The sequence below is a fragment of the Drosophila yakuba genome, chromosome 2L (genome assembly GCF_016746365.2).
Source record: "Drosophila yakuba strain Tai18E2 chromosome 2L, Prin_Dyak_Tai18E2_2.1, whole genome shotgun sequence".
Classification (NCBI taxonomy): domain Eukaryota; kingdom Metazoa; phylum Arthropoda; class Insecta; order Diptera; family Drosophilidae; genus Drosophila; species Drosophila yakuba.
Genome location: NC_052527.2, coordinates 8937346 through 8961688, shown reverse-complemented (window position 1 = coordinate 8961688; position 24343 = coordinate 8937346). Strand labels below are relative to the sequence as shown.

The 24343-nt window shown below is 44.4% G+C and overlaps 12 protein-coding genes and 1 long non-coding RNA gene across 17 annotated transcripts; 8 read left to right on the top strand and 5 right to left on the bottom strand.

The window, feature by feature from the left end:
* Positions 1 to 20: 20 nt before the first annotated feature.
* On the top strand, positions 21 to 1623 carry LOC6527667 (chitinase domain-containing protein 1). 2 transcript variants are annotated; one of them, XM_039371741.2, is made up of 5 exons: positions 21 to 378; positions 445 to 606; positions 676 to 895; positions 961 to 1360; positions 1418 to 1623. In XM_039371741.2, exons 1-5 carry the CDS (start codon positions 106 to 108, stop codon positions 1557 to 1559), a joined length of 1197 nt encoding a protein of 398 aa, XP_039227675.1. In that variant the 5' UTR covers positions 21 to 105; the 3' UTR covers positions 1560 to 1623. The 2 variants fall into 2 exon arrangements, with proteins under 2 accessions (XP_039227675.1, XP_002088753.1); XM_002088717.4 differs by having other exon boundaries at positions 25 to 378; positions 445 to 634; positions 692 to 895.
* Positions 1624 to 1906: 283 nt separating this feature from the next.
* On the top strand, positions 1907 to 3602 carry LOC6527668 (metallophosphoesterase 1 homolog). 2 transcript variants are annotated; one of them, XM_015198295.3, is made up of 4 exons: positions 1907 to 2406; positions 2478 to 2982; positions 3057 to 3235; positions 3301 to 3602. In XM_015198295.3, exons 1-4 carry the CDS (start codon positions 1988 to 1990, stop codon positions 3308 to 3310), a joined length of 1113 nt encoding a protein of 370 aa, XP_015053781.1. In that variant the 5' UTR covers positions 1907 to 1987; the 3' UTR covers positions 3311 to 3602. The 2 variants fall into 2 exon arrangements, with proteins under 2 accessions (XP_015053781.1, XP_002088754.1); XM_002088718.4 differs by having other exon boundaries at positions 1908 to 2406; positions 3057 to 3602.
* LOC6527669 (sodium-coupled monocarboxylate transporter 2) lies at positions 3407 to 8131 on the bottom strand. Its single transcript, XM_002088719.4, has 10 exons — positions 7712 to 8131; positions 6527 to 6636; positions 6314 to 6469; positions 6093 to 6252; positions 5453 to 5518; positions 5343 to 5394; positions 5217 to 5284; positions 4737 to 5150; positions 3991 to 4682; positions 3407 to 3934 (listed from the first exon to the last, which is right to left on the bottom strand). Exons 1-10 carry the CDS (start codon positions 7718 to 7720, stop codon positions 3859 to 3861), a joined length of 1803 nt encoding a protein of 600 aa, XP_002088755.1. The 5' UTR covers positions 7721 to 8131; the 3' UTR covers positions 3407 to 3858.
* LOC26535730 lies at positions 5525 to 6077 on the top strand. Its single transcript, XR_001454357.2, has 2 exons — positions 5525 to 5918; positions 5990 to 6077. It is a non-coding gene; the product is annotated as an uncharacterized LOC26535730 (long non-coding RNA).
* Positions 8132 to 8253: 122 nt separating the features above from the next.
* LOC6527670 (tripartite motif-containing protein 45) lies at positions 8254 to 12475 on the top strand. Its single transcript, XM_002088720.4, has 5 exons — positions 8254 to 10599; positions 10676 to 10924; positions 10987 to 11545; positions 11599 to 11747; positions 11809 to 12475. Exons 1-5 carry the CDS (start codon positions 9412 to 9414, stop codon positions 12424 to 12426), a joined length of 2763 nt encoding a protein of 920 aa, XP_002088756.1. The 5' UTR covers positions 8254 to 9411; the 3' UTR covers positions 12427 to 12475.
* Positions 12476 to 12720: 245 nt separating this feature from the next.
* LOC6527671 (heterochromatin protein 1) lies at positions 12721 to 14407 on the bottom strand. The gene is made up of 5 exons (XM_002088721.4): positions 14253 to 14407; positions 14017 to 14145; positions 13838 to 13954; positions 13655 to 13775; positions 12721 to 13205 (listed from the first exon to the last, which is right to left on the bottom strand). Exons 2-5 carry the CDS (start codon positions 14125 to 14127, stop codon positions 12937 to 12939), a joined length of 618 nt encoding a protein of 205 aa, XP_002088757.1. The 5' UTR covers positions 14128 to 14145; positions 14253 to 14407; the 3' UTR covers positions 12721 to 12936.
* A 198-nt stretch (positions 14408 to 14605) lies between these two features.
* LOC6527672 (RNA polymerase II transcriptional coactivator) lies at positions 14606 to 15225 on the top strand. The gene is made up of 2 exons (XM_002088722.3): positions 14606 to 14764; positions 14819 to 15225. The coding sequence occupies exons 1-2, from the start codon at positions 14708 to 14710 to the stop codon at positions 15092 to 15094; spliced, it is 333 nt and encodes a 110-aa protein (XP_002088758.1). The 5' UTR covers positions 14606 to 14707; the 3' UTR covers positions 15095 to 15225.
* Positions 15226 to 15321: 96 nt separating this feature from the next.
* LOC6527673 (transmembrane protein 222) lies at positions 15322 to 16307 on the bottom strand. 2 transcript variants are annotated; one of them, XM_002088723.4, is made up of 2 exons: positions 16164 to 16307; positions 15322 to 16089 (listed from the first exon to the last, which is right to left on the bottom strand). In XM_002088723.4, the coding sequence occupies exon 2, from the start codon at positions 16050 to 16052 to the stop codon at positions 15516 to 15518; it is 537 nt and encodes a 178-aa protein (XP_002088759.2). In that variant the 5' UTR covers positions 16053 to 16089; positions 16164 to 16307; the 3' UTR covers positions 15322 to 15515. The 2 variants fall into 2 exon arrangements, with proteins under 2 accessions (XP_002088759.2, XP_015053053.1); XM_015197567.3 differs by having other exon boundaries at positions 15322 to 16113; positions 16164 to 16286.
* A 103-nt stretch (positions 16308 to 16410) lies between these two features.
* Positions 16411 to 17539, top strand: LOC6527674 (cytidine deaminase). The gene is made up of 3 exons (XM_002088724.3): positions 16411 to 16680; positions 16735 to 16927; positions 17189 to 17539. The coding sequence occupies exons 1-3, from the start codon at positions 16617 to 16619 to the stop codon at positions 17406 to 17408; spliced, it is 477 nt and encodes a 158-aa protein (XP_002088760.1). The 5' UTR covers positions 16411 to 16616; the 3' UTR covers positions 17409 to 17539.
* A 147-nt stretch (positions 17540 to 17686) lies between these two features.
* On the top strand, positions 17687 to 18656 carry LOC6527675 (cytidine deaminase). Its single transcript, XM_002088725.4, has 2 exons — positions 17687 to 17889; positions 18072 to 18656. The coding sequence occupies exons 1-2, from the start codon at positions 17820 to 17822 to the stop codon at positions 18512 to 18514; spliced, it is 513 nt and encodes a 170-aa protein (XP_002088761.1). The 5' UTR covers positions 17687 to 17819; the 3' UTR covers positions 18515 to 18656.
* A 544-nt stretch (positions 18657 to 19200) lies between these two features.
* On the top strand, positions 19201 to 20199 carry LOC6527676 (cytidine deaminase). Its single transcript, XM_002088726.4, has 2 exons — positions 19201 to 19650; positions 19709 to 20199. The coding sequence occupies exons 1-2, from the start codon at positions 19293 to 19295 to the stop codon at positions 20143 to 20145; spliced, it is 795 nt and encodes a 264-aa protein (XP_002088762.1). The 5' UTR covers positions 19201 to 19292; the 3' UTR covers positions 20146 to 20199.
* Positions 20189 to 21290, bottom strand: LOC6527677. Its single transcript, XM_002088727.3, has 2 exons — positions 21042 to 21290; positions 20189 to 20978 (listed from the first exon to the last, which is right to left on the bottom strand). The coding sequence occupies exons 1-2, from the start codon at positions 21252 to 21254 to the stop codon at positions 20328 to 20330; spliced, it is 864 nt and encodes a 287-aa protein (XP_002088763.1). The 5' UTR covers positions 21255 to 21290; the 3' UTR covers positions 20189 to 20327.
* A 133-nt stretch (positions 21291 to 21423) lies between these two features.
* Positions 21424 to 24117, bottom strand: LOC6527678 (sorting nexin-32). Of its 2 annotated transcripts, XM_015197566.2 has the most exons (8): positions 23987 to 24117; positions 23412 to 23801; positions 23237 to 23358; positions 22725 to 23169; positions 22476 to 22658; positions 22201 to 22218; positions 21920 to 22029; positions 21424 to 21855 (listed from the first exon to the last, which is right to left on the bottom strand). In XM_015197566.2, the coding sequence occupies exons 1-8, from the start codon at positions 23990 to 23992 to the stop codon at positions 21762 to 21764; spliced, it is 1368 nt and encodes a 455-aa protein (XP_015053052.1). In that variant the 5' UTR covers positions 23993 to 24117; the 3' UTR covers positions 21424 to 21761. The 2 variants fall into 2 exon arrangements, with proteins under 2 accessions (XP_015053052.1, XP_002088764.1); XM_002088728.3 differs by lacking the exon at positions 22201 to 22218.
* Between the last annotated feature and the right edge of the window lie 226 nt (positions 24118 to 24343).

The window sequence follows — 24343 nt, the reverse complement described above, 5'->3', positions numbered from 1 at the left end:
TAGAGTAATTTTTTACGCTATGGTCACTTTGCTGCCGGCTTTTTTTTTGTATGTGATTTGTTTTTGTGCGATTTATGCTGTGGTCCTGATTGTCCTCCTGTCGAAATGCGTGCGCCTAATGCGCTCCTGCTCCTCCTCGCTGTCCTGCTTCTCCTGCTGACCTCTGTCCAAGGCACCCTCGCCCCGGACAGCCACAAATCAAAGAGCAAGACTAAGGAGAGTGCTCTGCGTGGCGGTCCGCAAGACCAAGATGTTTTCGATCTGGGATTGGTAAGTCCCGAGCCCCTGGCCAAGGACATTGTGAGCAATCATCGAGGGTACTTCAAGGATACGGGATTGCGTCGCTTCAACGGCACCACCTTGGGCTATGTAACTCCAGTAAGCAGAGAACGTACTCCCACTTTTTGTGAGTGTGTAGTAATCTATCGTTTACTTTGCTTGTAGTGGAACTCGCATGGCTATGATGTGGCCAAGATCTTCGCCAAAAAGTTCGACATCATATCACCAGTTTGGCTGCAGATTGTGAAGCAGGGAGATCGTTATGCCGTAGCTGGCACCCATGACATCGATGCGGGCTGGGTTACCGATGTCCGGAGGAAGGGTAAACTGGTGCACAATCAGAGAACAGTTAAAGGTGCTGCTAAATGATTTACGCCTTTGTTAATCTATACTCACGTTTCTTGGATTTTAGTGTTTCCCCGTTTTATATTCGATCACTTCACTGATAGGGACATTAAGCTCTTGCTTAGCGACGCCCAGGAGAGGACGAAAGTCAACGACGTGCTGATTAAGTGCTGTAAGGATAATGGCTTTGATGGACTAGTCCTGGAGGTTTGGTCCCAGCTAGCTGGACGCATAGATGACAAAATTCTGTACACTCTGGTTCTGCAAATGGGTGCGTTTAATGGGTTGCTACCCTTGGCTTATTTTTAATAATACAATATTTTATATATAATTTAGCCAAAGAACTCCAGAAGCAACAGCTGCGGCTTATTCTGGTCATTCCTCCATTCCGCAAGGAAACGGGCCACCTTTTCGGAGAAAAGCACATGGACAAGCTGTTCAAGCACATATACGCGTTCTCCCTGATGACTTACGACTTCTCCAGTGTTCAGCGTCCCGGAGCAAATGCACCATTATATTTCGTCCGTAAGGCTGTGGAGACAATAGCTCCAGAAGGTTGCACTGATATGGCGGCAAAGCGGGCTAAAATTCTGTTGGGACTAAATATGTACGGCAATGATTACACGCCCGATGGAGGTGGACCCATCACCTTCTCCCAGTACTTGGACCTGGTTAGGCATGTAAAGAAGCACCTTACTTACGATGAGCGGGATGTGGAAAATTTCTTTGAAATCAAGTGAGTTTTTTATTGCAGGAGTATAAGGCGAAGACTATATATTTGGTTAACTTTCAGAAACGATGACGGCCGCCACATTGTCTTTTACCCCACTCTCTATTCCATAAACGAGCGAATAAAGCTCGCCCAGGAATTGGGCACTGGCATTTCAATCTGGGAACTGGGCCAAGGCCTGAACTACTTTTACGATCTCTTTTAGTTAGCTTATAAGCAGCATGCAATGCACAATACCTATTCCAAATAAAAAATTCTTACCAATCAAACTGATATTAGTACAGAATAGTACCGCCACCTATGTGTCATTCTGTGAACTTATCTTCTAACGTATTTCGTTCAGCTTATAGCTACTCAATATTTTTTTGCAAGTGAAGTTGCTTTCTTGTTGAAAAATCATTGCATATGTGTACTAAATTAAAAATTTGTACAATGTACAATTGGATGAATATAAATTTGAATTGTACGCCTATTTGTTAGTTGACTTGCAGCCGCTTGACGCACTGTTTGATTTGTCAAGTATAGTAAATGTATATCGAGTAGTACACCCGTTTTGATCGATACTATCGTAGACGGTTTTTCAGCTCTAGAATAAATTTGTTATTATTTTTTAAGCCGGTGCGAAATCCTGAAATGCGATTTCTTTACGCATGTTTTGTGATCGTGCTGTGCGCCCTGATCTTCTGCGAGTATGTGGCGGACTTTGTGGTGCTGCAAAAGTGCAAGTGGCCGGAGATAAAGCGCAAGAAGTATGTGGACGATCCGCTTAGGGCAATGATTCTGGCGGATCCGCATCTCCTAGGACCTCATCGTGGCCACTGGCTGGACAAGCTTTACCGGGAGTGGCACATGACGCGGGCCTTTCAGGCTGCCTCACGTCTGTTCCAGCCGGACGTGGTCTTCGTCCTGGGCGACTTGTTCGATGAGGGCGACATGGTCAGCGACAAGCAGTTCCAGGAGTATGTGTGGCGCTACCTGAAGATGTTTCACCTACCACCGGGAATTCCGCTCATCAGTGTTGCGGGAAATCATGACGTGGGCTTCCATTACAAGTAAGTCATAAGGACTCATTGAAAATACATTCTCAACTATTTATTTATCCGCGCTCATGTGTGTTTTCCAGAATGCATCCTTTCTTTATGTCGCGCTTCGAGAGCTATCTAAACAACTCCTCGGTTAATTTGTACACCATTAAGCAGATCCATTTTGTGGTGATCAACTCGATGGCTATGGAAGCCGATGGCTGCATGTTTTGCACCCAGGCCGAGGATCAGTTGAAAAACATTTCACGGACATTGCACTGCATGAAGTACCCGCTAGAGGCGGAGTGCGCCCGCACCAGGCGGCATCCATACAGCCAGCCAATTATATTGCAGCACTTCCCCACATACCGCATCTCGGATACCATGTGCGAGGAACACGATGCTCCGTACATCGAGGCGTTTCGAGAGCGGTTTCATGTGCTCTCCAAGGATGCCACGGATATGCTGGGAGAGCTGCTCAAGCCTAGACTGGCATTCGCCGGCCATTCACATCATTTCTGTCACAGTGTAAATAGGCTGGGAATCGATGAGTACACGGTGGCCTCCTTCAGCTGGCGAAACAAAGTCAATCCCAGCTTTATGCTGGTGGGTATTATATTTGTTCTTATGATTGTTCTTATAAGCCCTCCGAACATGTACTAACAAACTGCTGCTTTTAGGCTACGATAACCCCTGATGACTATGTGGTTTCCAAGTGCAAAATGTTGCCGCAGCAGTTTGTCTTCAATAGCTATCTGAGTGCTGGCATTCTTTGTCTCATTGTCATCGGGTTCCAGCTGCGAAAGTGCATCCAAAGAAGAAGACAGTCGTCGGCTGCAGATCACCGGAAGGTTAATTAGTATGTACAAGCATGCCTATACAAGGCACATCCTCTTTTGTGATTTACGCCTAATTGGGGCTTAGTTTAGACTAGTTACGCCAGATTCCAGACTCAGATCCCAGATCCAAACAGAGGTCATATCATTCCTGCTGCTTTGCAATCGCTTAACTATATTCTAGGTGTACAAAATTCGGATGTATGTATGATCTATTTATTGAATTTATCACAGACATTATGCTTGTAAAGTCAAACGGAATACATAATGAGACACAGTCTGCTGACTACAAATCGAAAATGCCAAAAAATAATGCTTGAACAAAGGCTGGAAAGTGAAGAACAGATACAAACAGAACAATTAAATAAAGCTATATTATAATTCAATAATTATATTACGCTAATGATTGTGCACTCGGGATTTTGAGATGCAGATTCATAGGTTCCTGTACTTCGGTTTGTGTCTTCCAATAGCTGGATCGCATTGTACTAGTCTAGGCTATCTATAAGGTAACTACCACAAAGCAACTACTACTACAAACTATGCTAACAAAACAGGGTGTGGAATTCAATGCCACAGATATAGGACCACGATTTCTCGATCAATTCCATTTAGTTTGGCACAGGAATTTAAGGTGCGTCTATTTTTAAGAGACGTTTAGGAGGTTTTTGTGCGCCTGCGCATGGAGATTGCGACCACTAAAGCACTCTTTTGGAAGGAATCTAAAAGAAGGTATTGATATTATAACAGAGGTTTAACGAACGCCTACAATAATTACCTGTGAATCACTGGTGATATTAAATCCGGGTCTAGAGTTTTCATATTTGTGGGTTTGGTCACAAGGGAGACTAGTGCACCGACCACTATGACTGTGGCCACGCCAATGGGATTTATCCAGTGGTAGGAGAGTCGGTACAGTGGAAAAACTTGCTCCTCATCTACCCATATATTTTCCCGAAGGGTTACATTGCCCACACATCCTTCCACGGATACGGGAAGCTTTTGAGAATTCAATTCACCAGCTGCAATGCTAAACTGCGTACCAAAAGATATCCAACCGGCGAGCAGAGCACTTGCAATTCCGCCCACTGCAGTGCCTACAGTATTGGCCCAGGGAACGAGCATTCCCAGGGTAAAGAGGCCAAAAGTGGTTCCAGCTGCAATGGCCGTCATTGAAGTGCAAATGCTCAAGATTCCACTCAGTTGTTCCAGGACAAAGACCAGTGAGAGGGCCACCAAGCCAAGAACTATAACAGTTGACTTGACCAGAATGGTTGAGGCTCTTTCACTTGGTTGCATCTTGAAGCAGCCGCGAACTATATCCTCCAGGATTACCAAGGAAGTTGAGTTTAGAACCACAGAAAGGGAGCTTAAGGCTGCTCCAAATATTCCAGCTATAAACAAACCAGACATACCATAGATGTGACCCACACTCTGGACGACAAAGAGCGGCAATAGTTGATCGTCGTGCTGCAAAGATATAAAATTAAGCAACGTTAAAAAAGGTATATATCATTTACTTACCGTAATTAGTCCCGCACTAAGAGGGTCACAATCTTTGTACATCTCATAGATCAGCAGTCCCACATAACAACAAACAGAGACGAAGGCAGCGACACCAATTGTAAAAATAGCCATGGAAGCACGAGCCTTTTTCAGCGATGGAAGTGACATGTATCGCTGAACCATGGTCTGGTTGACGGCGTTGAATGAGGTCCAGTAAGAGAATCCCCCGATGAGAACACTCCAGACAGTGTGCCGCACATAAGGGGATGGGTTTGTATTGTTAAAGATCAATCGGCCACCTTTGGCAGCATCATCAAAAAGGACATTCAAGCCATTTGCATAGACAGTGGCCAAAATAGCCACCGCAAGAACGGACAGGAACATGACCAGAACCTGCCAAGCATCTGTGTGGACCACTGCTTTGATTCCTCCCTAGAATATGTCATTTATACGAAATTAGTATGAACACAAAAGTAAGAAACACTCTTAAAAACTTACGACAAATGTGTAAAAAACACACACGACCACAATTACCACTGCAATCACATGGAGATTAATGCCCGATACTGCAGGATTATCGAGAGATTAGAGGTGTATTTGAAACAATTTTAAAACGCCGCTTACCCTGATTCAGAGCTATAGCTGGTACATACACAATGAAAGGCAGAAACAGAATCTAAGGTTGGAACGACGATTAATAAAACATAGTAGTCCGAACTTGAACTTTGACTTACCTCATCGAGGATAAACATGAAGGATGCAATACTTCGTACCACCGAATGAAAGCGCATCTCCAAGTACTAAAAGCAAGATTAATTACTTCATTATTTATATGACTTGCTTGTAGGATTTTAAAACTAACGTCAGTCATAAAGACCAAAAACGAAAACGAATTGCTCAACACAATTGTCAAGTGGCGGCAAAACACATTGCAATTAATCATATCGAACCCCTGGCATACAGAAAAAAGTCGCAACAAGTGGGCGAGTGCAAAGTCCAAGAAATTCCACTTGAGGGTGGTCTCCGATTCCCAGTTAATTAAAGTGTTCACTACGTCCTCCGTTCATTGATTGGAAACAAATGACAGAGTGAAAGGGGGAAGACGGAAACTTAGAAAGTTTGTCATTCTTATCAACCGATAGAGACAAACTTGTCTATCGTCTATCTCTTAGTTTAACTAACTCGCCGTTGAAAGAAATTGTAAGTATTTCGTTGTTGAGCTAGTTAAAAAATTATGAATATTTCAGGTAAAGCCCAATTTCCATTTTTAGTTATGGTTTGGACGTTATTACTTCTACTGTAACCATAAGCTTCTCGACTCATTGGATTGTAAATTAATAAATCTGTTTCTAAAATTTACGAGTCTCGTCGTACCTCATAGGAAGAGCCTACTTGAAGAGCTGAGAATACTGGTATGTACACGTAGGAGACGGCAATGCCTTGGAGCACTATTGCGATGGCTATAAACCAATATTGCGTGCCATAATTGTAGATTTCAGAGGTAGTGCCCAGTATGGTAACGCCCGATATGTAGCTGCAAATAAAAGGGAACAGATTACAGGGATGTTAGGGGGCGGTAATATCGTGCACTCTACCTGGCTATCAGACTCATGGCAACAGGGAAAACTTTCAGATTGCGTGACCCGAGCAGATACTCGCTCATCTTCTCCGATCCGAAATCGTGTTTTCGCCTCTGTGGCGTGGTGGTCGGCAGGGTGGGTTCCGCCTCCTCGAGCTTCACCTTGCTCTTCCTGTAATTAGAGCAATCGTTTGGCAATATTCCTAGGATTTGTTTAAAGGTCACTCACTTGATGCACCCGAAATAGATTCCCGTGCCGGTGGATAATACGATCATGCCCAGGAAAACCGCATAGTCCACACTGCCAAATCTGTAGTTTTCCATGCCCTTTTTTCCAACCTAATGAGAATTGTACATTTATGTTCAGTTTTTGATTATTATATGATTATTGCAATAAGGGTTCTGTGTCTATGTTACGGATCTAGTTTAAAGTTTCTTGTGATTTTGCTTGGTAGTGCCACTCTATATCAGGTGGATCTGAGATTCAGAATCGTATTTTGTTTTCTTTGTATGAACAAGTGTGTGATAATCATCGTCTGAGATTGTGGCCATATACTTGTAATTGCTTTAGTTTGTCTTAAATGGGTCATAAAATGCTATTAGAGCACAAACTGTCTCGAACCGCAGAAGACTTGCTTAAAAGCCAAGAATAAAAACTTAACAAATCCATGCTAATAACAATTATCTCGCTTTGTTTATATATTAGCCCACAATACATTTTTATATTCTTTGAAACTGTTTATTTCGCCCGTTTAAAATGCCATGGCTTAATCATATTATTAAAAGTGGGACTTTAGTCCCTTCATCTAGAATTCACCATGTGGGCTTATGGGAACCAGGTCTTATCAGCAGGTGCCTGCTTATTATTCATCAAATATTAAATCAAAACGGACTGGCCAATCTCAATGGGGCACAGACTTTAACCCATTTCCCAATGTATTATTTATTTAACAAGTTTAGCAACCGCATAAAAATGGCAAAAAAAAAAATTAAATAATATGTATACGCATCGTTATCAAGAGCGAATTTTACAAAATAACTCGTTCTGGAGACTTTGGCATTTATCCAGCTTTGGTTTTCTAGATTATAAATGTCTTGTTATTCATTAAATGTGCCAATTTTGGATTTGCGAATTCACTTTTACTTTTTTAGTTCATAGCTGACGATGTAGACAACGTTTTGCATAAAATACTCATTTTTCGTCTGCGATTTCGGTTCATTGACTGAATTATCAATTATCAATCGGAACTGATCGAATCTCAGAGAAGAGACTGCAACCGTTTTACGCAATATCTCGAGCAGCATTATCGCCCTGGACTTGGACTTTGTAACCCAGATGCCGGGTGCCCCGCTCCCAAGTTCCTAAGTATGTAGCACTGAATGTTTGGGACCGGCGTAAGGTGCGAATACGTACCGCTTCCATATTGTTGGGGACCGGCAAACGATGGCCTTTACGATGGTTGGTGGGGGGTGGTTTTCAGAACTGGAGCAGCGGAGGTGAATGGAATATTGCGCGTCCCTCACGGAAATCAACAACAAAGCAAACGCACGATAAACAGCCAGAAACAGCAAACTACCAACAAATACCGCAAAACGTAATGAAAATTTTCTTGTGGCACAAAGGTTCAACGGATTCCGTGTATTTCCATCGGTTTGGAAATGGGTTCTATAAACGTACAGCGTTAATTACATGGAACCAGCACAACACAACACATTAAATCAAAACTCGAAAACGTAACGAAAAGTTGTTTAGGTCTGTTCTGTGCGCTTTTGACGATTCTTTGAAGTCGAAAATGCGAGAGCGAAATATTCCACGTCCGAATCGAAGCAACAACATCAACCGATTCCGCTTCCGAACTGCAACTGATGTCTACGAGCGGGTCGAAAATAAAAGCCACTGGGCCAGCTGCTTGACACAAACATGTGGGACAGCTAGAGTGAAGAGTACCGACCAAAATATACCCACTATCTAATATAAAAGATAGGAACAACTACTGGGGAATCGGAACAGAAGGTATAAAATTATAATGAAAATAAATTAATTAAATACAGTATGAAATATTTACTTATTTTAGTAATTGGGAATACATAGGATATTTTCTGGATAGCGGGCATTATCTGTTACATGAACATAATATACCCCTTGTGCTCGAAAAGCTCCCTCTCCCACCCATTTATCTTCCCAGAGCGAGAGAGAAAGTAAAAGAGCGAGCGTTGTAAGTGTGTGGGGGTTTTGGCGAGAGTAAGAGGTGTGAGAGAAAGCTTCCGTGGCTTTTGTAATCTTCAACGTATTATGTCAAAGCAAGTGGTTACTTGACCATTCGATCAGCTAATGGAGCTATTAACGGAACTTTGGAGCAGATGAAAAAATACACAAGTGTTTTTATCCGCTGTTTTTAAACAACTTTTATAGGACTTATTTTAAGATCTCATATGTAAATATGACGAATTAAATGTTGATATTGCTTTATGGTTTTTGAGCCACTCTTAAGCATTTTCTGTGATATTAATATTATAATACATCACATCGAATATTTTAAATGCGAAAATACAACTACTTATTGATATCCTACCAATCCGAGAAAAGCGGACGTTTTCCATTGCCCCTTTTAAAATAAAAAGTGAATGGGACACTCCTTTTTTAAAAGAAATAATAGGTCTTTAATTTACCTACAAATACTGAATTCACTGGCGATATCGAGTCCACCTAGAGCTTTAGTCCATGGGTTTTTGGGGGTTACTGGTAAGGAGAAATGTCCCTTTCACGCCACTTTCACTTTGGTTACTCCAATGGATCTGTCCCTCTATGAAAGCCGCTCTTTTCTGGATTCAGAAAATCTGAAAAGACAATAGCAAGTGACAGGTTTTCATGACAGAACTATTTGGAATGAGCAACCACAACAGATAATTGCACAATTGTCAGTGTCAGACTTTTGCCACCTCTCCACTCGCACTGTGCCGTGTGTTTCCAATGAGGAATGTAATTGGATTAGGCAGCAACCAAGTCCGAGACCCAGTCTCAGTTTCAGTCCCAATTGCAACGGGAACACTGGGTAGTGCACCAGATTGCCACGAATGCGTTGTCCGAGCGGCAGGATTGCATAATCTGGAACCATGAGCAGGGAAAATCGCTCGAAAATCGCATTCAAGCGAAAAACGAGCATCGGGAACAAGAGTGGCCAGTTAATGGATTACGAACGCATCCGCGGGGAGTTGGAAGCGGTGGTCCCAAGCCCACCTCCTCCTCCAGTTGTGCCACCTAGTGCATCCCTAGGAAAACTTAAGATTAAGTTGAGTTCTGCCAAGATTTCACTACGAAAGAACTCGCAGACTCCGCAGAATAATCTGCAAACAGCTCCCTTACCAGACGCAGTGCGTCGCAAATCAGCACCACAGCTTTTTACCTTCAGCATTGCCCCAAAGAGCGAAGCTAATTCGAAAATACAACTACCCTCAGTGCCTAAGCTACCGGGCTTAGCACCAAAGAGCTCCATCCGAAGGTCGAGGACGTTGGGTTTGTCGAATGGTGTCCAAGCAGGGACATCAGGGACAGGGTTGTCCAGTGTGGAATTCGGAGTGCAGGATAGGGACAGTGGCAGTGAGCCCACTAGCAGCTTGGCTGGAGGCGGTAGCTCTACTTCCCCGGAATCCCTACTCGATAACATACTCAGCGGGGCCTCCTCCGTTTCCGTACAAAGTAGTAGCAGCAGCCAGGCCAGCAATGCTACGGTGGCACACCCCATAAAAGCGAAGGAGCAACTGCATCCCAAAAGGCTACTCAGCCTGAAGGCTTCTCCGGAGTTGAGGGTGTCTCCCCCAACTCCAGATACTGCTCAACCACAGGTACAGATGCTACCTCAACTTTTGCTTGCAATGTCTCCAAGACCAGAGGTCTTCGATGCACCATCACCACTGACCAGGAGTCCCACCCGATCTCCCGCAATCTCACCCCCCGTTTCACCATCACCCAGCATTACTCTGAGACCCAGTACTCCTTCCGAGAACCCTATAATCTTCACAGATGATCTCAAGTGCGGCATCTGCATGGATGTTTACACTGATCCCAGGACACTGCACTGCTTGCATTCCTTTTGTCTCCAATGTCTGGTCAGCGAGAACTTCAAGGACGAATCCATATGGGAACAGGATCAAGCCCGCAGCGAGGAGCCCTCGAACTATAGTTTAAGATCGGAGATGGGTGGATCTAGTGCGGAGCTTACTGCGACAGTATCACCCGCCAGGCAGCGAGGAGCCAGTTTTACTTTGAGAAGGAAGAAGTCCATGGATCGCCTGGTGATTAGGGTAAGAATGCAAGAAACGTACGAATGACTTTAAAAAAGGAGATTATATTCTGTGCTTCGCTACTTCATTCAAATAGTCTAAAAGTGAAGGAAAGCGATCGACCAGTTCCATCGGCACCCGATTCACCGGAAGCTTTGCGAGCGAGGTATCCACCCGCTGCATCCGCTGCCATACCTGCACCTATCCCACGGATCTCCCGATTGGAGGAGTTCGTCAGCTGCCACAGAACTATTTGCTGGTGAGACGCATAGAGGCCTTGCGACTACAGGCTGGGGAGGATGTGATCTCCAGGGTTTGGTGTTCCCTTTGCACAGAGGAGATCAGCGTAAGAGGGATGCAGTCATTAAGTGATTTGAATGCAGTCTAAAGTTCCTTAATCTCTTCCAGGCCACTTACCACTGCATTAGCTGCACTTTAAACCTGTGCACCTTGTGCAAGGAGGCACACGAGAGGCAAAGGAGCACCGCAAGCCACCGTATGAGAAGCATCCTGGAGCTCAGACGCGCCAGAAAGCAAAAGCAACAGCAGATGGGATTGGGAGACAGTAGTAAACTAGTGCTACGATGTGGAATTCATACCAACTTCGAACTAAAGGCATTCTGCAGCCAATGCCGGCAACTGGCCTGCACCGACTGTTTGGTGCTCCTCCACAAAGGTCATCGACATGAGACCATATCCCGGGCAATTGGACATCAAGGAAAACTGCTCAAAGAAGCTACAGATCAAACGCGTCCCCTCTGTCAGTATGCGGAGCACTCCATCGAAAGGTTGAATGCCATAGCGCGCGGAATCAACGACAGGTGTGATGACATCCAGAGTCAAGTGGAGCGGTATATGCAGCAGTACATGGAGGCCCTGGCAGTCCATCGCAAGACTCTGCTCCAGCAAATCAGCAGAGCCAGGGAGTCCAAAGTGGAGGTGGTTCTCAAGCAGCAACTTGATTTGGGTAAGACATTTTTCATTTGATTAAAGATCTAGTTATCTAACGTCGTCCTCTAGAGAAACGCACTCAGCAGGCCATGGATGCGGTAAGGTTCAGCCAAGAACTGTGCGAGATTGGTGCCGATGTGGAGATTCTAAGTTATGTGACTATACTTCTAAGGCGTTTGGAGTACTGTCAGCAATTCAAACCACCCGTGGATCCCAAGGTAGGTTACCCATTTGTTCGTTTAAAGCATTTAGTTTTAGAATGTACATTGCATTTTCCAGATATCCGACTCGCTTCACTTCCTCCCAAAAATCCGCGCTCCGTCGACGAGGGACCAGCGGGATATCCCTCTCTATGGCATCATCACCATGCAGGTGGTGGAGCCTGGTTTATGCACCTTGGAATGGGAGGGATTTTCGCAGCTGCGCCTCCACAAAAAAGCAGATCTTCTGCTGCACTCTAGAGATGCGGATGGGGTTTCCCTCTGCCACGGTGGCCTGGAGATCAACTGCATGCTCAAGTACAAGGACTCGAGCTCCAAGTTCCTACCCGTGGAGGTGTCGGACAATCGGGATGGCACCTACAACATCTCCTTTACTCCGGATGCCCAGGGCACATTGATTCTTACAATCACCATTAACGACAGGCCCATCAAGGGAGGTCCTTTCACCTTTCAGGCGCGTCAGGTTCGGCCGCATACGGGCATCTACCACTGCTGCTCCTTCTGTTCCGGAAAGGGCAACCGGAACGTCATGTGCTCGTGTGAGGGTCGCATGCCTGGATATAGTGGCTGTGGTCATGGACATGCTGGACATCCAGGGAGGCGACACTGGTCCTGCTGCGGTAATGTCCTAGAGAACTCGGAATGCAATGTTGCCAACAAACTGTTAAATAATTGATTAATAATATATCCGGCTTAAAAACGAACTAATAAACATATAGTCAGGATTCTTGTGAAATTTCATACACACGCACAGATAGAAAACAAAGATTCTTCAAGGGGCCGTAAACGCTTTCTTCTACCTGCACACAATGTGGACGGAACAAAAAACAACAATCCCAGATTGCTATGGTCAGAAAATCCCGCCCTTACATTTGTTTCGCGTATGGTCTGCATACCATATGGTCAGCATATTCGCATCATATCCTGATCGTCGACCAAAAATACCGGAATATAAGTTACTTATAGAGGCTCCGGCAGAACAAAGGTTTTGTTTATTCATTGAAAATGGTTGTGATAAATACAAACACTGACGCTGGACAGCATAATAAATTTAGTCCGATGCTTCAAGAGTTGTGGGGGATTTTGTAAGCGCCTGCAAGGGGCTATAATTCTAAGTGGTTGTTTTTTCGTTAAATGTAAAAGCGTTCTTATTCGCTCGTTCGATGATGCAACTGTACCGCAATGTTTAATCCTCATTATCCGAGTACCAGGATAGGCGTTCCTCGTAGAAGTGGATTACCATCTGCGGGATTTTTTGATTGGCCACAGAGGACGGCACCATTTCTGCCTGGTCCACGCCTTTGAACTGGATGAGGAATGTCAGGCGGCCATTATTGTCGGAGGCACCCAGGATCTTCTCGGCCTCCAGGCCGCGATCGAATCCGGTAGATCCTGAAACGGGAATGGTGTCCTGCTCTGCTTCTGTGGTACGTTTTGATTTGTTGCCAGCGGGCGCTAAATGAATAAAACAAAATAAATAATAATAATAAATACAGTGCGCTATTATAAATTATGAAAACTAGCTTATAATTCAACATTATTAAACCTCATTGAGTACACTATAAATTGAAATCTTTGAATCTTAATTGCAAGAGTAAGACCATATTTTTCTTGCGTACGCTATTCTTGTGGAGGACAACATTTGTGTTGTTGTTTTAGTTGTTGTTGATAAGACGTCAAGAGAGGCTTGCGATATGGAATTTTAACTGTGACTACAGCTTTCTTGAAAGGGGAAACTAAATGCCAACGGATACTGTAGGAACTGTTTACTTTTATTCATTGTGAGGTACTAATTTGCGCGGCAAAATGAAAACTTGGTGTACAGAAAATATTTGTAGGTACACTCTATTCTCTAGCTCACTTTGCAAACTTTCTAGTTTTTCAGGATGGGTTGGGTTGCCTACCTGTTGGTTCTTCGGACTTTCGCTTGCTTGCTGTGGACGCCGAAGTGCTGGCGCGTCCCGGAGTTTCCTTGGCCTTGGTGCTGCTGCTGGGACGATCCTTTTTGGAGGCTGCTGACTTTTCCTACAGATCGAGATGAGATGTAATGCACAACTGTACTTGGCACCGCACTGTACTGCACTCACCTCGTCCTTGCGGCTCGCCTCGTACTGCTGGATAAGGTCCTGGCAGTCGAGATTGTTCTCCGGCTCCCAGGTGTTCTCAGTTTCCGGGTAGCCCTTCCATTTGAGATAGTACTCCACCTGCGGGTGGAAATTGCCGTTTAGGACCAAAAATAGTGGGATGTCTGGTTTGGATAACACACCTTTCCCTTGCGCACACGTCTGTCGATGATCTTCTCCACGGCGTACTCCTCCTCCTCCTCACCGTCGGAACCTTTTACCGAGCTCTCAGGGTTGTCGATTTTCTTGCCCATTTTGTTTTTATTAAATTACTTTACACGATGAAAAAAAAAAGAAAAGAATTTGCACATTTACACACACACACACATACAAGTACTTCTTTTAGTCGCTGTGTTTACAAGGTGTTTTCGTGACCTACCTAGATTAAATAAGATCTACACTTTATGAACCTAATTAAATTGGTTTTCCTAAGCCTGTGTGTTGGCGCCAGGAGACTTTTTTACAAAATGAAAAGTCTGCAAAAAAAATGCGCGTTCTAAAGTGACGCCGGTCGAGCAGTGTGCGAAAGTACGCGTGTGCTGCTAACACAACGTTATAATTTATCGATAGATTGGCACATCCTACAAATTTTAATTCAAATTTAGAAAAACATTGGGTGTCATAAAAATAGCTTAGCAACATTACTATACTATTAATTTGATGCCCAATTAAATAACTTTTATTTTAATGGATAATATTCGATGTATCGATAAGGAATTGTTTCTTCCTCAGCTATTTCGACAAGTTTTGCAACACTGCATAACTAGCGCGAATATTTCCGCATTATTGCCAATTTGCGTTTTGTTTCTTGTGTTTTACGGAAATACCATAAAGATGCCCAAAAACAAGAAGCACGATTCCGGCTCAGACAGCGATAGCGGCCCAGATGATGTAAGTTAACTACAAATACTAAAATACTGTGTATAACTAGTAAAAAACTTTCAGCGAAACAAGCCGGCAAGCAAGAAGGCTAAGGAATCGGCAGCTCCAAAGTCAGCTCGCCGAGATTCGGGCGGAGATAACGCCACCACTTGGACCCTGGAAGGGCTTCGCCAGGTGCGAATCAATGAGTTCCGCGGCCGCAAAATGGTGGACATTCGAGAGTTCTACGAAAAAGGCGGCGAAACTCTGCCCGGCAAGAAGGGCATCTCCCTATCTGTAAAGCAGTGGAAGAAACTGCTCGAAGTGGCTGAAGAAGTCACCCGTGCCGTCGAGAATTAATTGAAGTTCATCCACATGCCAAACTAAGTTGTAGCGATATCCATATGTAGTTACTATAGACCTCAATCAGAAGCATTTAACTGGGACGTATCCAGTGAATAAACGTTATCTTAGGCACTAGTAATCAAAAATCTGTATTTTCACAGGTGTTGAGCCATTAATGAATGATTATATTAATTGGCTAATAGGCATTATCTACAATGGTGGGACTACGAATAGTATATATATACATGAATGAATCCTTTATTGGACAAAATACGTACATAGATAAGCTGTTCCATCTGAATTATCTTAATTTCTTCCGTGAATTAATATTTCCATAAATTTATAAAATTTGATAAAACTTATTTGCACTTCAGAGTTATTTTTGATTTAATATATTTAACTACACCATTTAACTATAAAGTAGACATACTAGATATTAGAAATAGATGCCCAAAATAATGCAGATGGACAGAAGAATGGCAAACGGCAGCCAGGTCTTGATAAAGCCCCCTATTCCAACGTAGCGTCCGCAGACAAACAGCCACATGCTAAGGATAATCATGTTCCATCCGGTGCTGTTGTTGTAGCGCATGTTGATAAGTGCCGTGGCCACATGCGAGTGGCAGTTATCGCAGAAGATGTTGTGAATGCGGGTGCCATAGAGCACGGATGCTTTGGAGACCGCCTCGTCCCAGGCGTAACTGCCGCCCTCCACGTACTTGGGATGTAACCTCAAGTATCGCGTGGGTCGTCCAAACGCCATGTTGTCCTCCGATACGAAGTAGGCACCCGCAAAGTCACGAATCACCCCGGACGAAGTGCAAATGCCCATATGACCGATCATGGGCAACAGCCAGGTGAGCACCGGAATGGGCGTCCAAACGATGCAGTAGGGGAAGCGCTGGTCCTTTTCGCTGATAGGCGGCAGTCTGTCTGGCACGCCATCGCCGGCTCCTCCTCCGGAACCGCCCATCGAGATCTGAACGTCCTCCGACTGTTGCCGCTGCGGTCTTGGGTTTGTCGACATTATTACACTGTATTAGGTTGATATTTGTGCGGGGAAACCACAAGAACAGTCACTCACGGTCTTTCCGCTCGTAATGCTCACAACACCAGGCGCTAACAATTCCGATTGGGCTTTAATTGTACGATAAGGAGAACATAAAGCAAACGCAGTTCACTAACATCTACCTGGGTATTTATTTACATGGAGAGTGACAGTGTTGGAAAACATTGTTGTATGGCAGGGGCGTCTGAATAGGGGTTCCACCCCCCGTAAATATTTAGTAGCACGAAATTTTCAACCTCAAAAAATTTAACAAATTCGTACTTTATTTATGTATTTATTTAGTAATGGGAATAGGATTTAACATTTGAAATACAGCATTGTCGAAACCCCTTAAACTTTAGCCTTGGTTACGCCCTTGCAGCGAACAGCTGTTGCAGCATTTGGCATTGCGGTGGAAGTGAGAACTGGTGCTGTTTACTGGCTGCGCTGCTACTTCTATTGCGAAATATTCATTAACAATCGTTGGCCATGACACAGGTGTTTATCAATGGTGCCAGAGACGATCTCAATGTACGGGAGTTCCAGAGCCTGGGTACGAAGTCGTGTAACACTGTCATGTCATTCTAATTGGTGGTCCTTTCCGCAGATCCTTCGATTCAGGAGCTCATCCTGGCGGCCACGGAAGCCAGGAAACAGGCTTATTGTCCGTACAGTAACTTTGCCGTAGGCGCTGCCCTGAGGACCAGCGATGGAACCATATATTCCGGTTGCAACATTGAAAACGGGGCGTATGCCACCTGCATTTGTGCGGAGCGCACTGCAGCCGTCAAGGCCATCAGGTCAGTGGGTCAATATTCTCGGGGTCACATACGCATGGCTTGAGATCTGTATATATTTGAATACTGAATGTTAAGCGTTAGTCACAATAATAATATTGAGATAACCCTTGACAGCAGTATTGCAAATAAGAATGCTAATCTGTAATGTTTTGTTGTGCTCAAGTTTCGTAGAAAAAAACGTAAGCATAAGCCAGTTCTTATAACTACCTTCCGTAATTAAGCCTTTGGAAATAATAAACTAAAATATCCCTCTTTTTTTAGTGAAGGCAAACGCGACTTTGTGGCTTGTGCAGTGGTGGCACAGCAGGATAATGGATTTACCACGCCCTGTGGCGTCTGCCGGCAGTTCCTCTCGGAGTTCGTCAACGGCAAGGACATCCCCCTGTACGCCGCCAAGCCGACCAATCTTCCATTAAGGGTGCTCTGCACCAGCGTTCTTCAACTGCTGCCCAACGGCTTCAGCTTCACGAACGGAAAATAGAAAAGAAGAGCCCAGCTCAACCGGACAGGGTGCAATCTATGTGCAATAGTTTATGTGACTTCCAGTTTGTAATTTTCTGTAAACCCACCCCTCGTTATTTGTTGATTGAATAGCTTATACAAGAGAAGGCATCTGTTTGTGTTTTTCACTGCTCTCCGCGATCATTGCTTATCAGGCTAATACCTAGTTCTCTCTCACGCTCCGAATTGGCCAAATGTTTATTTCGGTCACCACCACACGACGGAGAGTGCTATCAGCATAGCCAACTTCGCGCGCCGCCGTCACCACAAACCGTCCATTTGCCAGCGGACGTTCAAAGGAGAAACACCGAGCCACGCACTCACCTTGCTAAAAATAAATCAAAAATTAAGAAAAGGGGCGTTCCTCCATTGACCAAAGAATTTAACTATAATGACACATCTGACCAAAAATTTCGCACGTCCGGAAAAGAATGAGGAGGTTGTGACCTTCGGCAGTCTGGGTAAGATTACTGTTCGAGATTGATCATAAAGCCATCCTTAAATACCTTCAAACTCGTCAATATTGCCTCAATGTGTTCTTTATAACATTAAAAAAAATTATGTTATAAATTATACCACATTTACTTATTGACAAGATCTAAGTCTAATTCTTTTGCATGTCGTCTATTATTTCGTCTTCCAGATCCGTCGGTTCAAGAACTTCTGACAGCTGCTTTCCAAGTGCGTCAGCGGGCATACGTTCCATATAGTGGCTTCAAAGTGGGGGCAGCTTTTCGGGCCAAGGACGGCGGACAGATCTTCAGTGGCTGTAATGTGGAAAACGCTGCCTTTACGCCGTGCTCTTGTGCTGAGAGAACGGCCGTTACCAAAGCCGTAAGCGAGGGAGCCACCGAATTTTCCGCAGGGGCCGTTTTGGCCTACGAACCTGATGTGTTCACCACTCCTTGCGGCGTTTGTCGCCAGTTCATACGCGAGTTTGCCAACGAGGATATACCCATCTACGTGGCCCAAGCTTTCGATGCGAGGATTTCTGAAAAGAAGGATGTTTTGCAGAGCGAGGATCCCGTCCTGTGCACCTCAATCTTTAATCTGTTGCCGAGCAGCTTTCACACCTATCGAAAGTAATCCCCACTGCAGGCCAGAATTGAAAAGAGACAGAAGGGAGCTAGTTCAAGGTTGTTTCTCTACCCCTTTCGCCTCGGGTATATAGTCTAATCAATATAATTTTAATCTTATCACTTGCAATAAAGAAAATTACACTACTTAACATCGTTTAAGCATTTTCAATCAATAAAAAGGAGGGGGGATATAAATGACGGAAATATTAAAACAGTGAAACATACTAGAAAAGGCTGATAAGCCGCTTTTGATTGAGTCCATGTTCTGAACATGCTGACGTAATGAATTTGTGCAATGTTGATTGCAGTATACTTAGGGAATTCCCCGATTTGTGATAGAGTGTATATAAACTCTGCATTCGTTTGATTCGGAAAAACCAATTTACTGAGGTATTAAATTTCGCAGTTATATAGTTAGGAAAACAAAAACGATCGTTGTAGTCGTGGTTTTCTGGTGGCAAGATCAACCTCGCGAATAAGCCGCGTTCAAAACGCGCCCAAACCGCGTCTCAATCGCGCGAGTTATTGAAATGTAAAAATGTGTAAAGTAAAGGTAATGACAATAAGCAATTGTTATGGTTTTAATGTTTAATAAGCATAAACTAAAATTAAGTTAAAAAAAATCAGATGGCGCAGAATTAAATATGTAGTACTCATAAAAAAGGAAAAAAAATAAATATATTTTTTGAAGAGGTGACATTAGTGTTTTACAATTGCCAACAGACTCAGTATTTGTATCTGGCTTTCAAAAATTGCTTTCGTTTTAAAAATTTTAAGTTTACAAAATGTCCGAAAAGCGGAAGCTCCTCCAGCGGTACATGCGCAACCTGAACAACCTCCAGGATGAGCTCAAGCGGAAAGAGCTGGAGAACAAGATGAGGGAGCTGGAAATGTTGCAGGTTAAGCTAGCTCGTCGCCAGGAGCAGTCTGGCACCGAATGCGCTGGCGGCAAGATCAAGGAATTGCGCCAGAAAAAGCTTCGAAAGGTACTGGGAAAATATATGATGACCTTGGAGGGATTCCTTTGCGAGCTAGCCCGCAGGGAGGCGCGTCTAAATGGCGACAAGGGTCGCGCTAGTGAATCCGAGAACCTGCCACATCCGCAGATGTTGGAGGAGTACACAGTAGCGTTCTGTGCTGTCGGTAAGCATTGCCTATAATGGTGAATCCTCCGCGTTGTTAATCAAACCGTAACCTTCAGGTGAGGATGGTCGGGAGCTGTTAGAGGCGGCTCTTTCTGCCCGTCGGTGTGCCTATGCACCATACAGCAAATTCAAAGTAGGAGCAGCCTTCCGTGCAAAGTGTGGCAGGATCTACACGGGCTGCAATATCGAGAACGTGGCCTTCACTCCAGGTAATTGTGCGGAGCGTTGTGCCCTGGCCAAGGGAATAAGCGAGGGCGAGAAGAAGTACACGGCGGGTGCTGTGGTGGCCTATCACCCAGATGGCTTTACCACACCCTGTGGTGTCTGCCGGCAGTTCATACTGGAGTTCGTCCAACGAGACATTCCCATCTATATTGCCAAGGCTCCGCCGCCGGAGCAGGAGGATTGCATTCCCTCGATTCAGGACGAGGATGAAGTACTGGTCACGTCCGCATACCATCTGCTTCCTTACAGCTTTAACTCATTTGAATGAAATCAAATTTTCTTGTAATCATAATAAAAGGAGTTTGCATATGTACCATTGTAATTTGGTTAAAAACCATATTCTGATTTTATTTAATGCAATAATAATCAATAAATATTGCGGCCAAATGATCTGTTTAAACTCAACAAAATTTAGTTGAAAACCAAGTCAGAACGATGTGTAGAGAACTCCTAAACGTACTTGATAACTGGTTCCCCCGAACCGTAGATGTCGTACTCGCTTTTCTCGGCAAACGGAGTAACTTCCTCGTGCACCAGTACGGGCTTAACATCAGGATCAAATTCTACCTTTCGGAACTGTGGATCTGTGAAATTAGCGCGCACCTCGGTGACCATTCCCGTGTGCGGCACTCGTTTGGTGAGGTTTTGAAACTCACAACGTCGCTTTGGGCACTTATGCGTATTACCCTCGTCGCACATTGTAGGATCCTCTTCGCGGGATACTTTTTGGATGATCGGCATCTTCTCCGACCAATTCCAGTATGTAATATTGTCGTGGGCAGCTACTCCGCCACTTAAGTCCTCGGGACACCATCGCACATAGGAAAGATTGTATGTGGTGGCGGAGGGGTCCAGGTACTTGCTGAACGACGCCTGCGAACGGTCGATGATTAACTTGGTAGCTGCCACCGGAGTGGGCATTGTTACGGGCAATATTTCCTGTTCCTCCGGCAGCTCCTTAAGCATAAAGGAGTCATGACTGACACTAGAAATGGGCTTCATCTTGCGCTTTACAAAGCGGAGTGAGCCCTCCTCGAATGGTTTCATGTACTGCGTTTTCATGTTAAGCGAGGGATTCCTAAGTGCATTTGGATCAGCATACTAGAAAATTAAGTATGAGTTTAAGTAGAGATCGGTGCAACAAAGGAATATTAATCTACTCACCTTCCACACATAGTTGGCCATACATTCAGAAGTTGGCTTCTCAGACAGCAGCGGATCATTGACATAAATACCCTTATCCGCGAACTTGGCGTTCAGCTTGTTACCCATCCTCAAGTCAGTAATGTGACGATGCCCTCGATAGTACGACGTCCTCCAATCGGGATCTGTAGCGCTGGCAGGGCGCTTGTAATCGAAGACGCCAAATTCATCCATGGCGTACGGACTTTTAAAATATATCTAACTCTAAAAACAAACACAATTTTCAGCGACTATAAGAAGGTGCTCTCCTTGGGACGCTAAATTTCGAAACCCCTGTTGTTGCCCGGCTACCGAATCGACTTCAAACAATGCTAGTATACTGACGGCACACAAACAGCCAGCCTTCTGTACAATATTTCTCGTTTATATTCTGCTTCAAATGCAAGTGTTTACAATATAGTTGTAGTTTATGCTTTAGAGAGGAATGCTTGTTTGACAAATATAAAAGCGCTCTGTTCACAAAACAAATGAATATTCGTTAATATAATACGTGGGCTAAGATAATAATGTTGCACTCGATCTGGCCTGTGCAATAATAAACTGTTTGCTTAGCAATTAAACAATTGATTTACTTCGTCTCCCGGGGGCTGTGTAATCGATGAGGCGTGCGTTTCAATGGGGTGTGTAAACAATGTGCGGGTGACTCATCTTCTATTCCTTGTCCACTTCCGGCTCCCCGTCTCAGGCAATCTCTTTGAGCGCTAGCAGCGATTGGCGCATATATTCATACTGGGTCTTGGCATGCTTGATCTCCAGTTCTGAGAGTTCGACGAGGCTGTGTTTAGAAAGCGATAGTAAAATGCAGAGAATAAGAAAAGGTTTAGCAGCTACTAGCTTACCTCTTCTTAAAAGCAGCTACCCGTCGGTTGCGGAAACCGATCAGCTCCTCTTTTCCACATGCAGACATAGATTCGAACTTTTCACAGGCCTCCGCCTGGGCAGTCTCAGCCTAATTGGAGGGTAAACGAAAACGATTATATACAGTGAACACAACAAGTGGGCAACAGCGAGGGCATGCTAAAGTGAATACAGGTAGAGCAACGGTGGAGAGCATGCAGCAGTTACGTGGGGTGGCGACACATCTACTAAACCGACGGTTAAAACGTTAAATGCCAAATACCTCTTGCACCTCCAACGGCTGCAGAAACAGAACCACAAACACGCACAAAAAGTGAAGAGGAAGGGACAGGCAGATCAGAGAGCAGAGTTGTGGGTTTGCGGGGTTGTGTACGGTAGAAATAAAATACAAGAACGCAAATAATTTGTTATTTGTAATTAGTGAAGCGTGAGAATTTACTGCCCCGCTGGAAACATTTTATAGGGAAAACAATTGCTCTTTAAACGATCTGAAACATAGTTCTGGAAAAACTCATTTTGATCATCCCTTAATCTTACCGCATGAACATCCTTGTTTTTCGAGCGAGCCTTCTCCAGGTTTCTATTGGCCGTCTCATAAGCGGCCAAACACCGCAGTCGTCGGATTAGAAGAGCTTTGGCAGCGTCGCTGTCCCGCTGATAGTAGCGCAAAGTGTCGCCCAGCTTCAGATCTTGATCGCTGGCCACTCGGGTTTCCAGATTCTTTAAAGTAATAAAAAAAAAACAATGTATAAAATATAAGAGCGGCAAGAACTAAGCCATCCCCACCTTGATCCTTTCGAATATCTCCGCTGTCTTGGCCACAAACGTCTCCATATTGCCCTTTTCCGTAGTCGAGAGTTGCGTCAACGCATTAGAAATCTTCTGATGCGAGTCGCCGACATCCTTGTGGCGTTGCGTCATTTTCTCCGTCCTGAGTGCGGCCTCGCGCAAGTGTCCGTGGTACTCGGTAAGGAACTGCAGTTCGTTCTCAAAGAAGTCATTCACATCCCGAACAGTGGCGCTTAACAAGATCTCGTCTGTGGTCTTGCCCAAGGACTTGACAAAGCCTCCAAAAATGGCCATCTTCTTGCGTGGCTTAGCGCACAGATCCTGGTCGTATTCGAGGAAAACCTTCAGGTGTTGATCAACGCGAAAGACGGGATGACTAGCAAGGCGGCGCAGGAACACCTCGTGCATGGCCACCGTCTTTTTGAAGGTGGCCAGGTACTCACTGGCAAGTAAAAATGTACATACGTATAAAATATAAATATATTAATAATTATATAATTAACACATACGCCTCCAGCTCTGACTTCATCTTTTTGAACTCCTCTTTGGTCATGTTGCCCTCGCCTTCGCCAAGGCGCTGTAGCTTCTCCCGGGAGGCATCAAAATCCGGACGAGGTGGACAGGGCGGAATCTAAGAAAGAATGATAAGTAAGCAGTGTGGACACGTTTTCACCAAAAACTCACAATGTAGCCAGCATAGTCGTCATTCTCCTCAATTCGGTCGTGCAGCCAGACGAATTCTTCGTGCTGGCGCACTACGTTATTGTCCTTTTTCGAGAATCCCGGTAGTGTGGTGCGGGTGTGCACGGTGAATTTCACCTTCTCCTTTTCGCTGAGAGCATCGGAGATCTCCACGTGGAGGGCGTTTTCGCCTAGAACTGCCGGCGTGGCCGGGGCTGAAGAGGAGCTATCCGGCGATGTGGCGGATCCGCTGCCATTTGTAGCTCCACTTGATGCGGGTGCACCGCCTGTTGCTGGTGGATTGGCAAGTGGATTCGTGGGCGAGGCGATTTCCAATGTGGCTCCATTGTTGGTGGAGGGACTGTTTAGCAGATTTGAGTCATCCGTGCCGTCCTAGGGGGCAAAATAACCATTAGCCGTGTACACTCTAATTACGCCCATTTTTAATGATAAGACTTTCTTTGTGTGCGGACGAGGCGTCATTTTACAAGCCACGAAAATCAAGTACTACTGAGCACTTTAATTGTTTGAATAATTCCAATATAGAATGTTTAATTCGCCTGTCCGTTTCTACTTACCATCATTTTGCGGCCGAGTAAATAACAAGTGATTGGGCTAAAAACAAGTTTTTATTACAAATTACAGAGAGCGAATTTCAACTAGTGGTGGCAACAGGCGGAGTACCAAATAATCGATAGCGTGCAGCTCAGAAATCGGTATCGAAAACGCCTGCTATCGAATTTGAAATGTGAAAACGAATCAAATGGTTCACAACTGCAACGGAAATGAATGGATATATTTATACCACAAAAAAAAAAGGCTTGCTATTATTAATATATTATTAATATAGTTATTAAATGTAACAGAATTTATTATTAGAGTTTTGGTTTGCAGAATCTGTGATCGGCACATATAATAATCATCTGTAAACCGAG